This window comes from Teleopsis dalmanni, chromosome 2 (genome assembly GCF_002237135.1).
Source record: "Teleopsis dalmanni isolate 2A chromosome 2, ASM223713v2, whole genome shotgun sequence".
NCBI classification, from domain to species: domain Eukaryota; kingdom Metazoa; phylum Arthropoda; class Insecta; order Diptera; family Diopsidae; genus Teleopsis; species Teleopsis dalmanni.
Window position 1 is genome coordinate 61758906 of NC_051847.1, and position 20002 is coordinate 61778907.

The 20002-nt window shown below is 24.9% G+C and overlaps 1 protein-coding gene across 4 annotated transcripts in view; it reads left to right on the forward strand.

The window, feature by feature from the left end:
* The window catches only part of LOC119678761 (protein NDRG3-like), a 30564-nt gene extending 12033 nt beyond the window's left edge, over window positions 1-18531 (forward strand). Inside the window, exons 2-7 of one of the 4 annotated variants that reach the window (XM_038090806.1) lie at window positions 10394-10477; window positions 11693-11886; window positions 11949-12069; window positions 13994-14558; window positions 14624-14708; window positions 18198-18531. In XM_038090806.1, coding sequence (XP_037946734.1) covers window positions 10431-10477; window positions 11693-11886; window positions 11949-12069; window positions 13994-14558; window positions 14624-14708; window positions 18198-18283 — 1098 coding nt within the window. In that variant the 5' untranslated portion in view covers window positions 10394-10430 and the 3' untranslated portion in view covers window positions 18284-18531. Of the gene's footprint in view, window positions 1-10393; window positions 10478-11617; window positions 11887-11948; window positions 12070-13993; window positions 14559-14623; window positions 14709-16948; window positions 17160-18197 lie in introns of those variants that run through there. The other 3 variants (XR_005252353.1, XM_038090807.1, XM_038090805.1) reach the window with 3 other exon arrangements.
* The last annotated feature ends 1471 nt before the right edge of the window (window positions 18532-20002 follow it).

Consider the following 20002-nt stretch of genomic DNA (forward strand, 5'->3'; position numbering starts at 1 on the left):
TTATGGACTTTCCTAAGATTTTTCTAAGGATGCGAAGTTAAATATTTTTTTAAGTTCTATGGCACTTGCATTATATAAGTAGTACTTGTTGTAGGTTAGGTTATATTCGGTTACACCGGTTATCGCTAGGGGATTCACTTAGGCATATTGCCCTATTGTGTTTCCGTACAACCACTTAGAAACTTTGGCGAAGCTTAGAATGCTGTTTAATGGGAGATCTTGTAATTGATCAAGATCTTCAAGAAACGGGGCTCTTTAAGTACGGTGTTGCCGCCGTGCATGATCTATAATGAGCTGAGAAAAGACAGAGTATGGAGAGGCACTTCCATCGTCTTCCCCATAGTTGCGACAGGTATGATTGAAAGGGAGTTGTAATCTTCTAGCATGGTTCCCTAGTCTGCAGTGACCTGTAAGTAAACCTACCATAAGACTAATATCTCTATGAGGCATTTCAATGAAAATATTAGATTTCTTTTAAGTGAAAAGTGGCCAGATTGCATACAGATGCCTGCAAATCATTGAGTCTTTCCATCTTTTATTGAAAGTACTTCTTGTAATAAATTATAAAATTCATTTATAAAATTTCAAAATTAAAACTTAATGAATAAAGTTAATTGAAATTTAATTTTGCCCTTTCTTTTACCATTATAATTTTAAAGTTATAAAATATTTTTATTTTATTATCTCAGTACATAACTTAAAAATGAATCACAGAGGCAGTCCAGTTGATAAAATTGTATTAAAAATTTAATATTAGGGGATAATGGAAAAAAAGTGGATTTTGAATTGTAGTATTTGAAATTTTTTAGTCATATTTGTAAAATTTAATTTATTCATTGGTTTACTACAATTATGACATAAATGAATTGATGTTATTTAAAGGAATAAATAAATGTTCATTTAAATAAATTAACAGTATTAGATGCGCTAAGTTTTATTCTGCAAACCTGTACGGACTTACGAAAAAAAAACAGCATCTTAGTTTTTAAGATAAATCGCATCATTACGTCAAACTGCAGCAGCTGTTTGATATAAAATAAATAAATAATGTATTTAAATAATGTATTTTCGGTAATAAAATTTAAATATAAGAGAAGTTTAGAAAAGTTTAATAAGAACAAGAACGCTATCTCAGTTAAAGAGCTATGTTAAACCAATATAATATCTAGCCTTATGACTAACCGTGATTCGCCTATGACGTCAAGGCAGTTGTCAAATCGAACGTAGCGAAACTTAACTAAACAGAGTTAGTCTCTTAATATTGAATTACTTTTAAATATTCCTTTCAATTTATTAGAATTAGTTATGTGAAATTTTAATTAGCATTCTAGCATATGTCTAGCATTCATATAACAATTTTTTCACTTCAATAAAAATGAATGATTTTTTCATTAGAACGAAAAAAATTGTTCTGTTTATCGCTGAATTTTAAAAGATACATTGAATAATAATGATAATTATAATAATAATGATGATTTGAATAATAATGATAATTATAATAATAATAATAAAATTTAATGTTTTTAAAACGTGCGATAATTTTTGAGTTTTATGAGACTTCTTTTGTACAGGAAAAGTTCGCACTAAACTATATACAACATAGCTAAAAATATTGTTAATATCAGTGTAAAATATATATAGGTTTTTGAATTCTATTGTATATAGAGCAGTGTATCTTAAGTTAAGTATTGCGGATCGAAAAGATATGCAAAGACTTGTGAAATATTCGGTATTTCACAAGAGTTGACATCAAAATGTTTTCAAAAACTAATACCGTTAAAGAAGATATTGGACCGGTGGTGCCTAAAGGTGGACCGATGGCGTTCTGCTGATAGTCGGTTGATAGAAAGCAATATAGAATTATTAATTATTCCATACATACAAAATATATATAATCGAATCATAACCTTTAATCCCTGTTTTTAAACAGTATTACTCATAATAAAGTAATGACCATCAGTTTATGAAATAAATAAACATAGCTTTCTGTTTTATATTAACCTTGTCATGAACTAATAAGTTAAGTTATTTGCTTTAAAACAAATTTCTTATATTCTTTTATTGGATATTATAATATAGCTGTTTTGTAAATTTATGCATAAAATTTCTAGGTTGTACTTTTACGAGTCCAACTGCTGCTTTTGCTTTAAAAGTTCTTGCCAACAAAGTTAAATTTTATAACTCCTTGTCGCCATCTGTACCACTTTTTCAAGACAATATTTTAAGTATAAGGTTAGGTGCTTTTTTAATAAAATAAACAATGTATATTACAACAATAATTATGAATATAAAAATGCTTATTGTAATAATTGAAGTACATATTTCAATTTTGAAATAGATTTAAAATTTAATGAAACACGTAATCGTAAAAGGAACAATGTACTATAGAACAAAGTAACTATAGAAATCTCAGCAATATGCATAGCATCTGTAAAATTAAATTTGGTCATAAATATTGTAAATAATAGCATTTTTCTTCCCTAGTTGCATTGTAAGTATTAAATTACACAAGTATATTCATTGCATAAATAATATTAAATAATATTTTATTTAGTAATTTAACTACGTTATAGTCTTATCGTTCTTCGAATAGAATGCTCTATGAAAAAATAATGTAGACTTTAATATTCTACAGAACTGTGCGCACTAAAGAAGCCACCCATACATTTTGCTTTAAATTGAAAATACTTACATTTCAAATTTTTACTCAATTAGAGTTTGATAGAAGTGAAAACAGATGACTACATACGGTATGCATAAAATAGGTGAAAAGATATTTATATATGACAAAAAAGTGGGGATTTTCTTTACCTTATAATTTTCGTAAACATACCTAACTCTGACTCTACTCTTTGTGCATTTCATTTAAAATAGGTACTTTTATCTATACTTTTACCTTTTACCTAGTTTGATACGATGTTGCTTCAGAGAAGAAATTTATACTACATAATGGAAACTAACAACATTTTTTTAAAATGAACCTTAGGTTCTGCCTGGTATATTGTACCCATTAGAGAACTATAATAATAACTTTCTTAAACATACCTAACCCTATCTTCACTCTTTAAGTATGTATCTCATTCAAAATACGTACTTTTATGCTTTTGTTGGTCGTCAATCTTGATACGATGCTGCTTCAGCGAAGAAATTTATACGGTATGATGGAAAGTAACGACATTTTTTGAAAACGATTCTTAAGTTCTGCCCGGTATATCGTACCATTTAGAGAACTAGATTACTAAACAAGTTATTACGTATTGATTACCACTGTTTTATTTTGATTTGCTGGTAGCTGTAGTTTGTCATTGAAATATATACATAATAAAATAATAGTTAAAAATAAAAATTATTTTTAACTATTATTTATTTTTATTTTTATTTTTCCATTTTTCATTTTTTGTTTAATAAAAGAAATTATTATTTTATAATTATCAAAGTTACTGTTTATTAAATGCGGTTATTTTTGTTTTTTAAATATATTAACTTTTATTTCGAAAAGTTTTTGTTGGATAAATTAACAATAATATCTAACAATAATTATCTAATTGTAATTCTGGCTTGTATGTACTGTCAAAAATGTATTATCAGTGATCTTTATTTAAAAGTAATCCATATGGTGCTAACAATTGAATACTGAAAAAAATTTAATTAGGATTTTACTCCTTTTAGTGAACTCCTCCTCTTGTAATTCATTCGCGTTGATCTTAAGTATAATTGCCTTAGAACTAAATGCACTTTTGCTTCTATTAAAAGAATTAATTAAAAAATTTAATTCCAATTTTTTTTCTAAACGAATAATGAATAATTAAAATTTAATTACTTTTAATAAAGAAATACTTTTTTGATGAAAACTTTGTTTAGAAGCATAAAGTGGAAAATTTCTGAAGCTTAAACGTCTCTGGAAGTAAATATTTAAAAATCAAAATTAATTAAACTTCAGCATTTAACTTCTCAATCTTATCACTTGTTTGCTTTAGTTGAAATATGATTTATAAATATATTCAAAAAATAAAAAAAATTATAATTCCTTTGACAAAGATAACATTAATTAGTTTTTGAGTTGTTTCGAATCAAAAAGACGTCATTACTTTTTTTGTAGGTCAACGATATGAAGCTGAAAAAATTTATTCGCTTAAACTTTAAGAACTTTCTGTTCTGTGCTTATATACATTATTTCCCATGTACATTAATACTGTCTTAATTGTTATTTCCTTTCAGTGTTTAGTACTTAATAACAAGAAAGAGTTCTTTGTATTTTTTCTTATATTTAAACAATTTTTTGCTTCAGTTTTAATCGTAATATAGTGTATTTATTTTCATTCTGCGAATTGCGTTGTTGTAGCTTAATCCGTGAATCACAAGTTAATATCTTCTGATCAATTAACGCTTTTCATTAGCAGCTTATATCTTTGTATAATCTTACATATATATTATATTTGAAGAGCTTAAAAGTATTAAGAGCTATTAAAAGTTAAGTGCATTTGTGCTCATTTATACAATGTTATTTCATCAATATTTGTAGTACCTTTGTATGTGATATAGTTTTCTGTAATTTCCTTATCTAATGGAAAAGGCATTATTTTTATCTTAAAAACCTATTAAAAGCTATTTTTGATTCTTAAATAAATAAATCTGTTCTATGTTAATTGAAAATTGTATTAAATGCGTACTAAATATTATGTATTTGATGTCTATTGTAAATTTGTAGAAATTGCTTAAGTCTTAAATAGCATTAAAGTATAAAATACCATGAAATTTTTGTATATTATATATAATAATAATTTTATTATATCGAAATGCTATATAAAAGTGTAATAAATATGCAATTACAAAAAAAAATTGCTTTCGTTTGCTTTTTTCTAGAAGCAAGTTTTATAAATAAAATCGTTGCCTTAAAATAAGCAACTTATTTTATATTTAAATAACAGAATTTTTGTTTTAAATACTTTGAATAAATTAGTTCCTTTGTTCATTCGTACAAAATGATTTTGTATCCCAGCTTAAGGCGTTTTCAGTATTAGGAATTATACTTTGACGGCAAAGGATGCTTCTCTACTAGTTTGACTACTGTGATGTTACTTCTTGAAATAAAGAATATTTGATACTTATATATTATCAATTTTTTTTAAATAATTAATTCTTTTTAATTAATTAACCTTATAACTACTTATCTGCTTAATTTAAAAATGTTCCAAAAATATTTTGTATTCAAACATTTGTCTTTTTCAAAATAAAATAATAAATGAAAAGTAACTACTCTGAATCTAGTTTAATAGTCCTTTTCTAATAATTATCTGTAATTTTTATTATTACTTTATTATTATTGTGATAGTATTATTATTCATTATTAACTGATGTTAAATAAAAGTTATTCAGTAAGATACGCCTTTGTCCAAACTAAAAATATTAAAAAGAAAAAAAGAAAAGAAGTACCCAAAAAACATCCAAAATATCATATACCAAAAGCTTATTTAAAAAAAACTTGGATTTAATGTTAACATTTTATAATATTATACCTATGGTTTGGAATTAAGGAAGCGAAGCTCGGGTTAGTTATTTTTAAATATTCTGTAATTTTCCTTATGAAATTTTCATTTTTTAAATAATTTTTATAAAAAATTTGTCTAAATTTCATAATAGCCTGAAGAGAGAACTTTTCGAAGTTTCTTCTAAAAGGAATAACTTTATTCGAGATAAATAAGTGAACGTTTTTGTAATAAGTTTTTTTTTATAAAATTTATATTAAATATACATTTAAGATAAATTGTTTTTGAAATATTAATATTGTTATATCTGAGAATTTCTTATGAGATAAAATTTCATTTAAGAACTCTATTATAAATCATGTACATTGATACTGTTTCAATTAATACTGTTACTTCCTCTCTCTCTCATTCTTTTATAAAATTTCTTTTTTTTTTTAGATCAGAAATTTTCTTTTATAATTTTTTTAAAAATGTTGATAACAAGAAAATAATACCACTATGCCAGGAAATATTGTGTTTCTATTCTATTCCAGCAGATTTTTTTTTGTTTCATCGACTATAAAATTAATTTCATTTACGAGTCCGGGATTTAAATTAACAGAAAACTGATTTGATTACAGATAGGTTTACTCTGAAAAACTCAATTCATTTTTCTTATTAAATGACCACCTAACTAATCTAAAAATACTGCGCATTTCAATAACAAAACCAACAAAGAAATGACAAAACAAAAATCTAAAAGCGATTTAGAGTGTCCATATAGTCATTCGAAGCAGATTGTGACTCATATTCTTAATGTATGCCCAAAACTTAGTCATAAAAGCGCAATGCTTATGCCACAAACGGCTGCGTCTATGTCCCGGAACCACTTGTCAATTTCGGCGATCAAGTGCCGTTCAACAGGCCCCAAAAGGATTTGACAAGCACGTTCACGCGGGTTACATGAATGTGTTGAATTTTGATGCAATATTCTTTTCAAATACACAAGATTTTTAAATATTTATGTATATGTTTATATAATTATCTGTTTGTAATTCTCCTATATAATATTCCTATGAGATAAATAAAATAAGTCCATTTTTCAAGAATATTTTATGTTCTTTATCCCTCTTGTAGATTTCTTTTCATTTCTTAGGCGAAGAAATGCCAGACAATACTCTTCTGTCCTGCCTTAAATTTTTTTTTGTTTTTCGAATCTATATAGTTATTCCATTTAGCAAGAAAAGGAAGCATTCTGCGTATATAATTTTGTATGAATTGTAGGTATAGTTTCTTCTTTGATTTCACTTCCATTGAAGCTTTTTATTCAAAAGGGGCATAATATCCGATTTAGTTTTAGTTCCACATCTACTTCAATATATCATGACATGTTGTTAAAGTCTATATTGGTATTGACTTATTGATTTGCCTCGTTTGCACTACTCGTCAGAATAATTTATCTTTATAAAATATGAAACGTGCTTCATTGCATTATAAATTTAAATTTTTTTTTAATTTGCATCTAATGTTGTGTACACAGTGCATTATATATTCCGAAATGTTGTCTATTCATTCAGCTTGTAGTGACGTATTCAGTTTAATCAATTACATGTAAAATCGATATTTCAGTTATAGTTTGTTTATTTGTTAATGAACGCAACAACAAAAAAAAAAATAACACGGAGATCAGAGAATATGTTGCGTACTACCGTGTTTTGTTATTATGAATTGTTTATAGAGAGAACCTTTTCTATGGCCTATAAACTGCCGCGCTTTCAACCGGTTTCTGAATTGTTTTTATAACAATTTTATTTTCAACCATTCGAAGTCGAATAAGATTGAGTTATCTTGAACGCTTACGTACATTTCTTAAGCGGATTGGGTTAATATATCGTCTTGAGTTCATACGTAGTACATCAAACTATCCGGTTAAATCCAGAATGTGTTTGGTATGAACCAGAATGAACATGTTTAAATATTTTCAGTGTTTATATTCATATTGTTTGTTGTTATTATCATTTAAAAACGCCTTTTATGATTAATGAATAATTATCTTAGTTAATTTCTTGTATTTATATTTTATTTAATTGTTTTCAAAAGTTGATTTGCAATTGTTTTACTATTAACTCTCAACTTTGAATTTAAAAATATATAAATCCCTATCAGCTGTTGAAAATTTATTTACTTTATGGGACATTACGGTCTACTACGAAATGAATGGAAAATTTCGGTACTAAAACATAAAAAAAAAGTTCTGTATAAGTATCTACTAATATACAATATAATGCGTGTGTATCAAATAGTTTTGTATAGTAAATTTTTAAAATCAATTGAGCGTAATTCATTTATGATATTCGTATTTTAATATTCAATTAAAATTGATTTTTTTTAAATTTTGTTTTGGTTGTTACTACGTAAACAGTGCATTGTTATTATAGATTCATATAGATACATAATATCTTTTTATGTAATTAAATGCTTTCGTTTTTATTACGTTTTCTTTTTTTAAGTCTATTAGTCATTTTATATTACTCATCTCATATTCTTGGATTGGTATAAAACACTTTTTCCAAAATAGAGTTCACGAATTAGAAAAAAAACGTATTATATTGCTATTGTTGTGAAATATAAGAAGTCTTCCTTAACAATATTTTAAATATTTACTGTGATTCATTTTTAAAAACAGTATTATTACAATGGGGGATGTGATCATATATATATATACATTGTGGGACAATGGGACAGCGCACCGGCTATCAAGTGGTCCCACTGAAGTGAAGGATTAGCCGATGTAGACCACGAAACAACTTGGATTCTTTTACGTCGTTATTAAGTTAAAGTTAAAGGTGCGTCCTTTCGCATAACTACAACTCTTGTTATTGCAAGCAGTTCATTGGGATTGAGATGGGCTGCCAAGTCATCACCAACCCAATCGTGTCCCAAGACAATTATCCTCCTGCTCGCCAGTGCTGGATATATACATTATATATGATATGATCTAAATAAATTCTGTTTTTAATTAAATACTATTTCTAATTAAACACATTACATAAATTAATTTGATGTAATATCGTCAGTTACATATCACATCACACTTGGTGGTCATAGCAAAAGAAGTTCTCAGTGAGATCTTTAAGCGGATATATTTGTTATTATTAATGACTGTCCCTAAACAGATAAAATACCTGACAGCTCGATGAGGTATTCTTAATAATATCTGACATATAAATGAAACTTCATAATAAATTTAAAAAAAGAGTTCACAACTATAAAAGTAATTTGCTCTGAAGTAATGTAATGTAATATAGGTAATCTGTTGGAATTTCTATATATACACTTTTTAAAACTGACCTAATCACAAATAATATATCAATAGCATGATTCGACGAATGATGCTATAGTAACCCTATGTAGCTTTTAGGGTGTCAGGGTTAATTATATCTTCTTCTTCATTCCATTGCGTTTCTAGGGGAACATTGGACCGTAATTAATTGATTAATTATATGATCGACATAAATATAATGAAGGTTGGTGCTGCGTCCGTCAGATTTGTTAATGACTTCGTACTACTACTATTACTGATTTCCTGAGCTCCTTCTGGAACCTAGGATCTCACGTCTTACCATAACGTAATTATGTTGAAACGTGTAAATCCAAAGCTCTACTTATTAGGTTCAATTGGCGAGTTGGGATGTAGTTTCAATCTTTTGTACATATTGCCTTATTTTTTGTTATGTACTTCAATTAGGGAGTTAACAAATTTTCGAAACAAGTCACTAATTTTCAGAGTACATTCTCAAATCTTTAAAAATGGGTTCAATGTAAAGAAAATATGCAGGTATTAAATTTTATTTATTATAGAGATTGTAAATTGTAGATAGATTTTTCAACGAATTTATTTTTTAAAGTTTTTATGATATTCCAGTATAATAGTTTTTTATTGTTTAAAAAATGTATAAATCGTGTTTTTGAATATATCTTAAATGCATTTTAAATTACAAATTTTATGTAATTTTCTAATTGAAATATAGCTAATTACGTTTTAAACAGAATTTTTCGATATAATATACTATTTGAATATAAATATGTATAGTGTATAATATTTGTGTACTTTTTTCGTACAAATGTAGCTAATATATCTCAGCTCAATTATAAGCTTAAGTATATACATAATGCAATGCGTATAACATTCATACCAATTTTTTAATGTAAAATTATTGATTGGATTGTTATATATACATATATAGTATTTTAGATGCTTATAGTTCCACTTTTCATTTCATGCCATTGCTAAAGTGTCAATTAGTGTAGGTGGGACTTGTGCTGTCGTACAAGGATTTCTCTACATCCAATTCGAATGGCGAACTTATGGCGCCTTCAGTTTTATGACCATTGTTATTATTGTAATTCTCTTCCTGGCTGACTCATTTTTAGGCAAACATGGCTCGCTGCCTGCCATTTTATGATTGTTTCTTTCTGATTGTTGCCTGCTGTTAGTAAGTTTGTTGTGGCAACTTTTAAGCATGTTTCCTTTATGTAAAACAATTTGTTTGCCCTTATTCTGTTTGTCTAGTGTAAATGTGTTAGTTGTAGTTTTGTATATAAAAGTTTTAATTTATACTTTTACTTATATAATATATTAAATATTTTAATTTTATTAAATATTTTATTAAATATTAATTTATTTTTGTCATTTTTGCGTTAATTTTTCTGTGCTTAATTTATACTCATAACCAATTTAATTCTTAGACATTTAAGCAAATAAACGCATTAAGCATTATATTTGATTATTAAATTTATTTTATATATATTATGATTATTCAGTTTATGTAATATTCGATTTTTCGCCAGTATCTTAACGATATCTTTAATGGGGGAAAATCGAAATCGATTTGTTTTTGCTTGCATGTTTATAGTATTTATTTCAGAGACCGGGACAAAATCGGTAAGACACTGAACACGAAGATGCCATCAGCACCAACACACACTGCCGAGGAGGCACGTCTACTTGGGTAAGAAATAAAAGAGTGTGTACCGCAATAAATCGAAATCCTATTTTAGTTTTTGTACAAACACTCCAGCAGTTACCATACAAATATTTTAAATACTAATTTATTTTAAATTGTTCTGAATGAATTTTGATTTAATTTGATTTATTTTACTAAGTTTTTTAAAATATTTTTAATTTATATTGTTAGTAATAAGCAATCCTTCTAACCAATTATTATTAATTTTAGCTTAGTTACTAAACTAGTATGAACATTTAAAAGTACTTAAATTGAAACACCTTCACATCTACCTCATAGCTATAGATCTTTTGCATACATCCGTACTAAATGCATTTATGCATATGTAATATTTACATATATTGACACAAATTAAACAATTAAATCCATCGTAATTATCTAAGACCATAGTTAAACTTTTGCATAGTGCAGTAGCTTCCAATTACAATTATTTATAATTTATAATTTTAATAATTTTTAAGTTTTAAATTTTAGTATTTTACGTAAAAATATTTCTATTATTTATAATTTTTTATATGTATTAATTTTCAAAAAAAGCTAATATTCTCCATAATTATAGCTACCCATATGCGGCGTCAGCTCAAAACAGAATATAAAAAATAATAATTACTCATTAGACATACGTAATAAAATAGGCGTTAAAAGTATCTAAGATGGCCTACGTTTGATACATTGTTGAAATTATTAAAGTTCTGAAGAAAAAATAAAAAAAAATATTAATAATATGCTATAAATAAACAATATTTTAAATTTATATATGATAAAAAATAACAAATCATTAAAAAATATTAACTGTTTTATATTAAATTTTATATTATATATTGAATTTAGTCTATGAAAAAATATATATAGATAATTTTATACTTTGTTCAATAGTTAAGCAATAGTGTTTGTTTAATAAATAAACAATAATAATTGTTTAACAATAAAGATAGCTATTTAAAATTTATAAATATTTGATTTAAAATTTTTCTTTTGTCAATCAAAATGTCAATTAAAAATTCAAAAATTCAAAAATGTAAAAATTTAAAGTTATTCAATTCAGAACTAAAAAAATTATATGTACAACAGATATATAACTTTATATAAATAAACAAAAAAGTCCTTAAAAATATAAACAAATAAAAGAGAATAACATATATTTTTCAAAATGAGATATTTTATAGAATATTGTAAAATGTTTGTTAATCGTTTTCGCAGCACCATGCCAGTTGATCCAATGGATGATATAGAATTGCGTTCAGTTCAGTTGCAATTCCCAAATGCACGTGGCTCAATTATTGACGCTTGTGATCAGCGACGTATACCATCAGATAAAGGGGATATACTTGTTGCTATACAAGGCGATACATCGAAACCAGCTATAGTAACTTATCATGATTTAGGCTTAAATTGTAAATATTTAAAAAAAATTGAACATCAAATTTTTTAATAACAATTAATCATAATATTTTAGATGCCACTAGTTTTGCGGGTTTCTTTAATTATCCAGTTATGCGTGGTTTGTTAGAGAACTTTTGCGTTTATCATGTTACCGCTCCTGGACAAGAAGAAGGTGCACCAACTTTACCCGAAGAGTAAGTATTTAAGATATGTAAATCTCTATCTGAAATATTTATGATATATAATGTGAAATCTTTGAATCTCTTCCACTTGTTTTATAAGTGTTAATTTGATATCACAATGAAAAAGTTTCAAACGATGTTTACTTACTATCACTATTGTAATTAAATGCTATTCACAGTCTCGTAGCTAGAAATTTACTTTGATAGGGAGTTACAGGTTAAAAACCGAAGAAAATTCGATTTATTTATCAATAGTTTTTTTGAATCAACTGCAATATTCCATTTTATTCCAATTAACGCAAGCATGTTCAGTCATAGCTGCATAAACAATTACATGTTTGGACAATCAAGGAACTAATAGCTAGTATTTTAAAGAATTACGCTCATCGCATATATATGCACCCAAACCCTCTGGTTACATACCTGATGTCCCCTTTCAACACTTTTACAAGGCTGAGAAGGCAAACATCGAGAGACATTTTAGATATGTATATATAGGTCACACACTTCTATTTTAAATATATATGGATATGTCACTGGGCATAGTCCATACGCGCCTTTCTTTAGATCGTAATAACTATTATTACGATTTATATTTATATATATTACTTATTGTCATTTATACCTGACAGATTGTAATAAAATAAATGGATTTCAAAAACAAAATGTTCAGTCATGCCGGAAAATTATTTTCACAATTGTACAGTAATAATTGCAAAACTTTAGTACATTTAGTAATCTTCTATATTATAATTTGTAGCATTAGATATTATATTATTCATTTTCATAATAGACAAGGACATATTATGATTAATGTATTTGTGTTACTATAGCTTATGGGTTTAATGCACTGGGCATTAGTTTTTAAAGGCTCTTCACAAATCTTCGAAGGTTTTACTTTGCTAGGTTTTGCCTAGCACTGATAATGTTATACATATATGACTGTTATATTTTTTAAAAACTTGATTCGTTTACAATGTTTATTAGTTTAATTAATTGTAATTTACTTGTAAATGTAAGATTGCTATATTTTAGTTGAGAGACCTGGTAAATGGGTGTTAATGTGTTAACTAATTTTGCTACCCGTTACAATCGGATTAGTTCAGCAATCTTAAAGACACCTGCCTGTCATAGGTTTTCTTGTGAATCATTTAAAAGCTTCATACAGTATTTTTCTATTTCTATTTTTATTTATTTAGTTTCTGTATTTATATATAAAATGCACATATTGTGGCAACTTTCTTGCTTCTAATAAGTGTAATATTGCTACTATAATAAAAATACTCTAGTTAGTAATATATAAAAATTAAAAAATTTGTAAAGAATTTTAAATTTTGTAAGAATCTCAAGTCTACCATCTGCTATCAAATAATAATTTTTATTTTATTAAAATTAAACTAAATTTTTGAAATATTTTCTTAAACTAAAATGAAGTTGACTATGAAATTAATATTTATTACTTATGAAACCGGCTTTAATTTAAAAGATATGGTATACGTATATATATCTATCTATAATATATATTTATATAGGTAAATAATACAGTTATAGGGTTCCAGGCTATCATAAAGCTGCGTAGTATATTAGCAGAGACTCTAGAACAGAGAGAGGTAAGTAATAGGTAAATAATACAGTTATAAGCTTCCAGGCTATCATAAAGCTGTGTTGTATATTAGCAGAGATTCTACAACATAGAGAGTGCCATCTTGTTGCAAATAGCATGTACCTTTTTTTTCACTTAATCTATCCAATTTTTGAGGCATCCACAATTCGTATGGTAATGGAGGTTTTACATTTGTATTTTAAAGTTTTTGTTATTCACCAACGTTTAAGAAAGTCGTAATTCGTAGGGTATTCAATTCTAGATTTTAGATTTGTATTTTAATTTTTTTGTTAAAATATAATATATTAATGTATTTTGTTCTTTCTTTACTAGTTATGTTTACCCTACAATGGATGAATTGGCATCACAGCTACTATTTGTGTTGTCACACTTTGGACTGAAGTCTGTTATTGGACTTGGTGTTGGTGCTGGTGCTAATATATTGGCTCGCTTTGCATTGGCTCATCCAGATAAAATTGGGGCACTATGCCTTATTAATTGTGTATCAACACAGTCTGGCTGGATAGAGTGGGGTTACCAAAGTTTTAATGCGCGTTTCTTGCGTACCAAAGGCATGACACAAGGAGTTATAGACTATTTAATGTGGCACCATTTTGGTCGTAATCCAGAAGAACGTAATCATGATTTGGTACAAATGTACAAACAACATTTTGAACGTGGTGTGAATCCAACCAATTTAGCCATGTTTATTAATTCTTATATACATCGAAATGATTTAAATATTGCACGTACACCACCTGGTACTCCAGGAACACAACCATCAACAGCAACACTTAAAATGCCAGTTATTAATATAACAGGTGCTTTATCGCCACATGTTGATGATACGGTTACTCTAAATGGACGACTTGATCCTACAAACTCTTCCTGGATGAAGGTATTTTCATATACAAGTATAACATATAGTATATTATTATGAAATATCTTGTTATTTTTATGTAGATATCTGATTGTGCAATGGTTTTAGAGGAACAACCAGATAAATTAGCCGAGGCCTTCCGTCTTTTCCTGCAGGGTGAAGGCTACGGTAAGTGTTAGAAACAACATAACTAACTGCAGATACTAAACATATACACTTACTTAAGCGATTCGATAATATTGCATTGTTCTCAAAATTATTTTAAAAATATATACTCGTATATAATCGAAATAGTTGTAGAAAACATTTCATTTTTACATAAAAACACAAAGCGATTTCAATTTAAAAATTTATAAATACATAACAAGAAACAAAATTATTTATTTATATAAATATATATGTAAATATATATACATATAAATATTATACGAACATTCATAGCCAGTATCGCATTCATTATTGTACCTGCTGCCAGTACTAATGCATCATAATTGTGCACATAATTTAAACAAATTAGTGTAATACTTTCTTTTTGCACCTTCTTTACTCATATTCCTATATGCATACAATGTAGTATTGATATACATTTTTTTGGCGAGTACATTACAGATATATACAAAGTATATAATAGTTTTATATTATCTATTATTTTTAAATTTTGAAATACAAATAATTTAAATTGTTTTAGTTTTATAAAAAGAGGGGGATTTTTTTAAATGGAAATACTATAAAAAATTAAACATTTTTTGATGGTCTCTAAAAACTGTTTTAAGAAAGTTTTATTATATAAACTAATTGGATTTTTTAATTTTAAATAATAAAGTTTTCTAAAACGTATCTTCAACAACTATAACTTCAGCAAAATTAGTTATATGTTGAAAATATACGTTTTATTAATTTTTTTTGACTGATAATTAGATTTGATTAAAAAAAATAAGGAACAATAAAGTTTTTTTAAAACTATATAGTAACAAACATATAATTAAAATAATGTTAAATAATATTTTTAATTATATTTTTAATAATATAATTTTATTGGAATTGAGAAAAATTGGCTATAAAGTTTTATTTGTATTCACTTTAAATTTGTATATAAAGTTATTTTATAATTAATAAGTAAATTTTGTAAATTGTTTTCTTTTTTGTTTAATAACGAGAATATAAATATTTATATAAATATTTTTATTAATTTTTTAAAACATACCAATAAATTAATTATTATTGTTTATGTATAAAAAGTTTTGACAGAAAATATTAAAAAAATGCCTCCTCTTAGTTAACTTATCGGATGCAGTCATAGAGATATAATTAAAATTTATATAATTAATTAGCATATAAGCATAGAGAGATAAAATTTTCTAAAAGATTTAAACTTGAAATCGGCTTATTGCAAAATTTTTTAACATTACATACAAGTAGTTGTAAAACAAAACAAATTTGATAATATATATATAAATAAATACAACTGCTTGTATAGAGAAGGTAAAAACGAACTAATCATAAAAAGGTTATATTGATTAATATAAGAAACTATATTGTATTTATACTTATAACTCAGATTTGTACAAAATTTATATACATATATTAACATGAAATTCGTTTCAATAAAGTTGTTTAAAATAATTTCAAAAAATTTGCATTTCTAAAGTTTAGTAGAGTATTAGCTCAAAATATGATTTGAAAATTTTTTATTTTATATTTCACCTATAGACATTTTAAAATTTTTTTAATTCAATGAAAATATGACATTCTCTAGATGTTAGCCCTAGTTAACTGCATAGTCCTCCACATAAATGCGCTATATTCAAATAACAGATCATAAACAATTCATTTTATTTTAAATAAAAGATAATAAAATTAAATTGGACCTAAAAAATATTTTCTTTTCTTTTTCTCTTGATTCCCCCACTCTACACATTTTGATGACACCATCACAAATAAAATATATATAAAATATTGAAAAATAAAAAAATAAAACAATTTTCTTTTAAACTCCACGTAACCTCTTTACTACTGTGCCACTTATCCATTAATGTGCTCATAATCTACATATTCAAATCGTTGTTTGTATAATTTATACTTATATATAATATTTTAAATTTATTTATTATGATTATTAATTTATTTTAAAAAAATAAATTTTCTTTTCTTTTATTTTGCTTACGATAACAAAATTTAAAAAAAAAATCTATATGTAAATTTTCTCTAAATTGTACTGATATATTGGATATATTGGAACTTAAAAAACCAAACCAAACCAAAACAAACCAATTTAATACAACAATATTCTTAAAAATAAACTAAAACTTGCTACGGTGGTATGTATATTTAAATTTTGTGTCCTGAATAATTTTGTTGGCACAATTATTTATTGTTTATAATATAAATATAAATATTTATGCTTTTAGAAAAATCATGAATCAAAAAATATGAGGGATTTAATTTTGAAAATATATTTATATACTAATAAAGTTTTTTATCGTGTAGTGGCACATTTATTTTACTATGTGAATTCTTTAGCGCAGCTAGTGTGTTCAAGGACTAATAAACTTGTGTGAATATAGTTTTTATCTTTAATAAATATAATATGAATACAATTTTACAATACTTTAAATGCAGGTAAAAATTAATTTAGTCAGCACTTTCCAACTGCTTTTTTATAACAAAAAACTTATTTTTTGCTATTTACTATTATAGTTTATTATTTTGAATTCATAAAATTATTTAGTAGTTTAAAAATATATAAATCTATAAATTCGTTTTGAATTAATAATTTTTAAACTGTTTATTGTTTAAAATTTTTTATGATTCTTAAAATAATCCACAAAGATTATCGGAGATACTTATAAAGAAAATGACTATAAATGTAAAAAAAAAATTCTTTAAAAAACAAATATATTAACGGTAAACTCAAGCTAACTAAATCGAATCATTTTTAACATTTTTAAACTCCATAATAAATTAAAAAAACACATTAAAGATATATTTTTCTTCAATAAATTCTATATTAACTTTAATATATATATAAAAATAATAAATATATAAATTGAAACGATAAAAATACTAAAATAACTTATAATAAATTACAATAATAAATACAATATAAATTTAATAATAAAAAGCGAAATTAAAATTAAAACAATCACTTATAATATTGTAAATTAAAAAAACTATTTATGTATAAACTTGTAAATTAATAATGACGCAATATTTTGCTTTATTTTCAAAAAATTAAAATATATAATATATATATATATTATATATATATTATATTATAATATATATATATATAAAATATATAAAATGAAATTAAGTTTAGAGATACTAATAATAATCTATTTTAAGATTGATTAATACATCAAAAACATCTAATTAGCTCAATTTGTCAAATTGGATATATCAAAATTTAATGTTTTAATTAAATACATAAATTTATTATGTAGTATTTTTATGAATTCAAAATAATAACATAGTTTAATAATATTATAGTTTAATATATTTATATATACATTAAAATTATTAGTGTTGCACTTTTCTATTTTTTAAGCTTCACATATTGACGTTCCCTTTTTTAATTTAAAAATATTTGTTTAATTTTTATTTTTCATTTAAAAGTTTATACATTTATTTTGTTTATTTTGTATTTTTTTTATTTAGCTGTTGGTTCACTACAAAAGTTGGGACGCAAATTTTCAACAGCAAGCCAGAGCAGCTCCAATCACATTGAGTTGAGAGTACAATGAATCATTTAAATGGGCTGCAGCTCCACCTTAAATTATAAATCGCTTAGCTTTAAACGCATTTTTGCAATAATTGATTTATTATATGATATATTCTTTTTTATTATTATTATTTTTTTGTTTTACCAAAACATAATCATAATGTTGTTGTAATTTATATGTATTAAATTATTTAAGCATTATTATTGTATTTTTACATTGACTGTAAAAAATAATTGCATATATTTTATACATATATACACAGTTTTCATACGTACATTTATTAAAATTAAAAATTGTGCATAAAAATTGCAACAATTTGCATCGCACTCAGTTCATTCATTAAACTATTTTATGTTCTTGTATGGAGTATGAATGGCTTTATTGAAAAAAAAAAAATTAATTTTAAATATTGAGATTTTGGCTTTATTAAAATTAAAAAAAGTAATATATGTTAGACTTTCTACAATTTGAAATATTTAATTTTAGGTATTATTATTAATTGTTATTTGTATACAAAATATCTTACAAATTTTATATAAAATCGATCAAATAAATATTGAGGAGATATTGTTTGTATGTAAGTTATTTCACAGAGTTATGCATTTTAAGCTGTTCTTTAACACATACTAAGAATTGAGTTATAATGAAATTATATAATTAATAAAAACAATCATAAATTTACAAAAAATGAATTGCATATTTTTTTTTGGTTTTTTATATATAATCAATAAATATTGTTTGATATAAATTATAAATACAGTACCAAAGTATATTACGCTTATATGAAGTATCAGTATAATTACAGATTTATATGAATTTTGTTTGTAAGCTGTCCAATTAAATCACTTGTAATTACCCAAAATAAACTTTATTTAAATGTAGATATTGATTTTTTTAATATAATATTGATAGGAAGGAAGTGTGTCTTAAACTTTTTTAATATACTTTTTAAGATCAAACAATAAACCAACTTAAAGAATAGAGGAATAGATACATTTGTACTGGATTCTGATCCATTGGAAATAAAATGATATATTGCCAGTATTGAGACAGTATAGATTAATATTAACTTTTCAAAACAATCATAGTTTTGTTATACATTTAATTGTATAAACGATTTTAATAATAAAATAAAACAATACAATAGTTCATTTATCCAATTCAGTTACAATTTTCTATAGTCACTTGAAATTGAAGTATTTATATATTAGTTAAATTGATATTCTTTATTGTACTACAATATTTAATTCTGGGACATAACTTTTGTATGCGTCAATATATGTATCTTGTGTTTTTTAAGTGATCGTATCTCAATAAGTGTTAATGGTATCGATCTCTATATACATAGTACCGATGTGCGATAAAAATTAAATACTTGAAAAATTTTTTTCGATGGATTTCGTTTAGTTTAGGTCTGCTACATTTAAATTTGCAACCCGTTTTTTCCCAGACATCTGGGTGTTAATAATATCTATGTAATATACATAGTACCGATGGGTTGATAACACTGTGCAACAAAAATAAAGACTTAAAAGAGTCTTAAAAGAGGATTTAGTATAATTTGGTTCTAGTAAATTTAAATTTGTAATCCGTTTTTCTCTTAGACATTTACGTGTCTGGCAATAATGGAATAATGGGTTGAAAATAGAGTGTTAATTGATAAATTTGTTCTTTCTTTTAAATTTATAAATTTATTAAATATGTATTACATAAATATAATATTTTTCTTAAAATCAACTT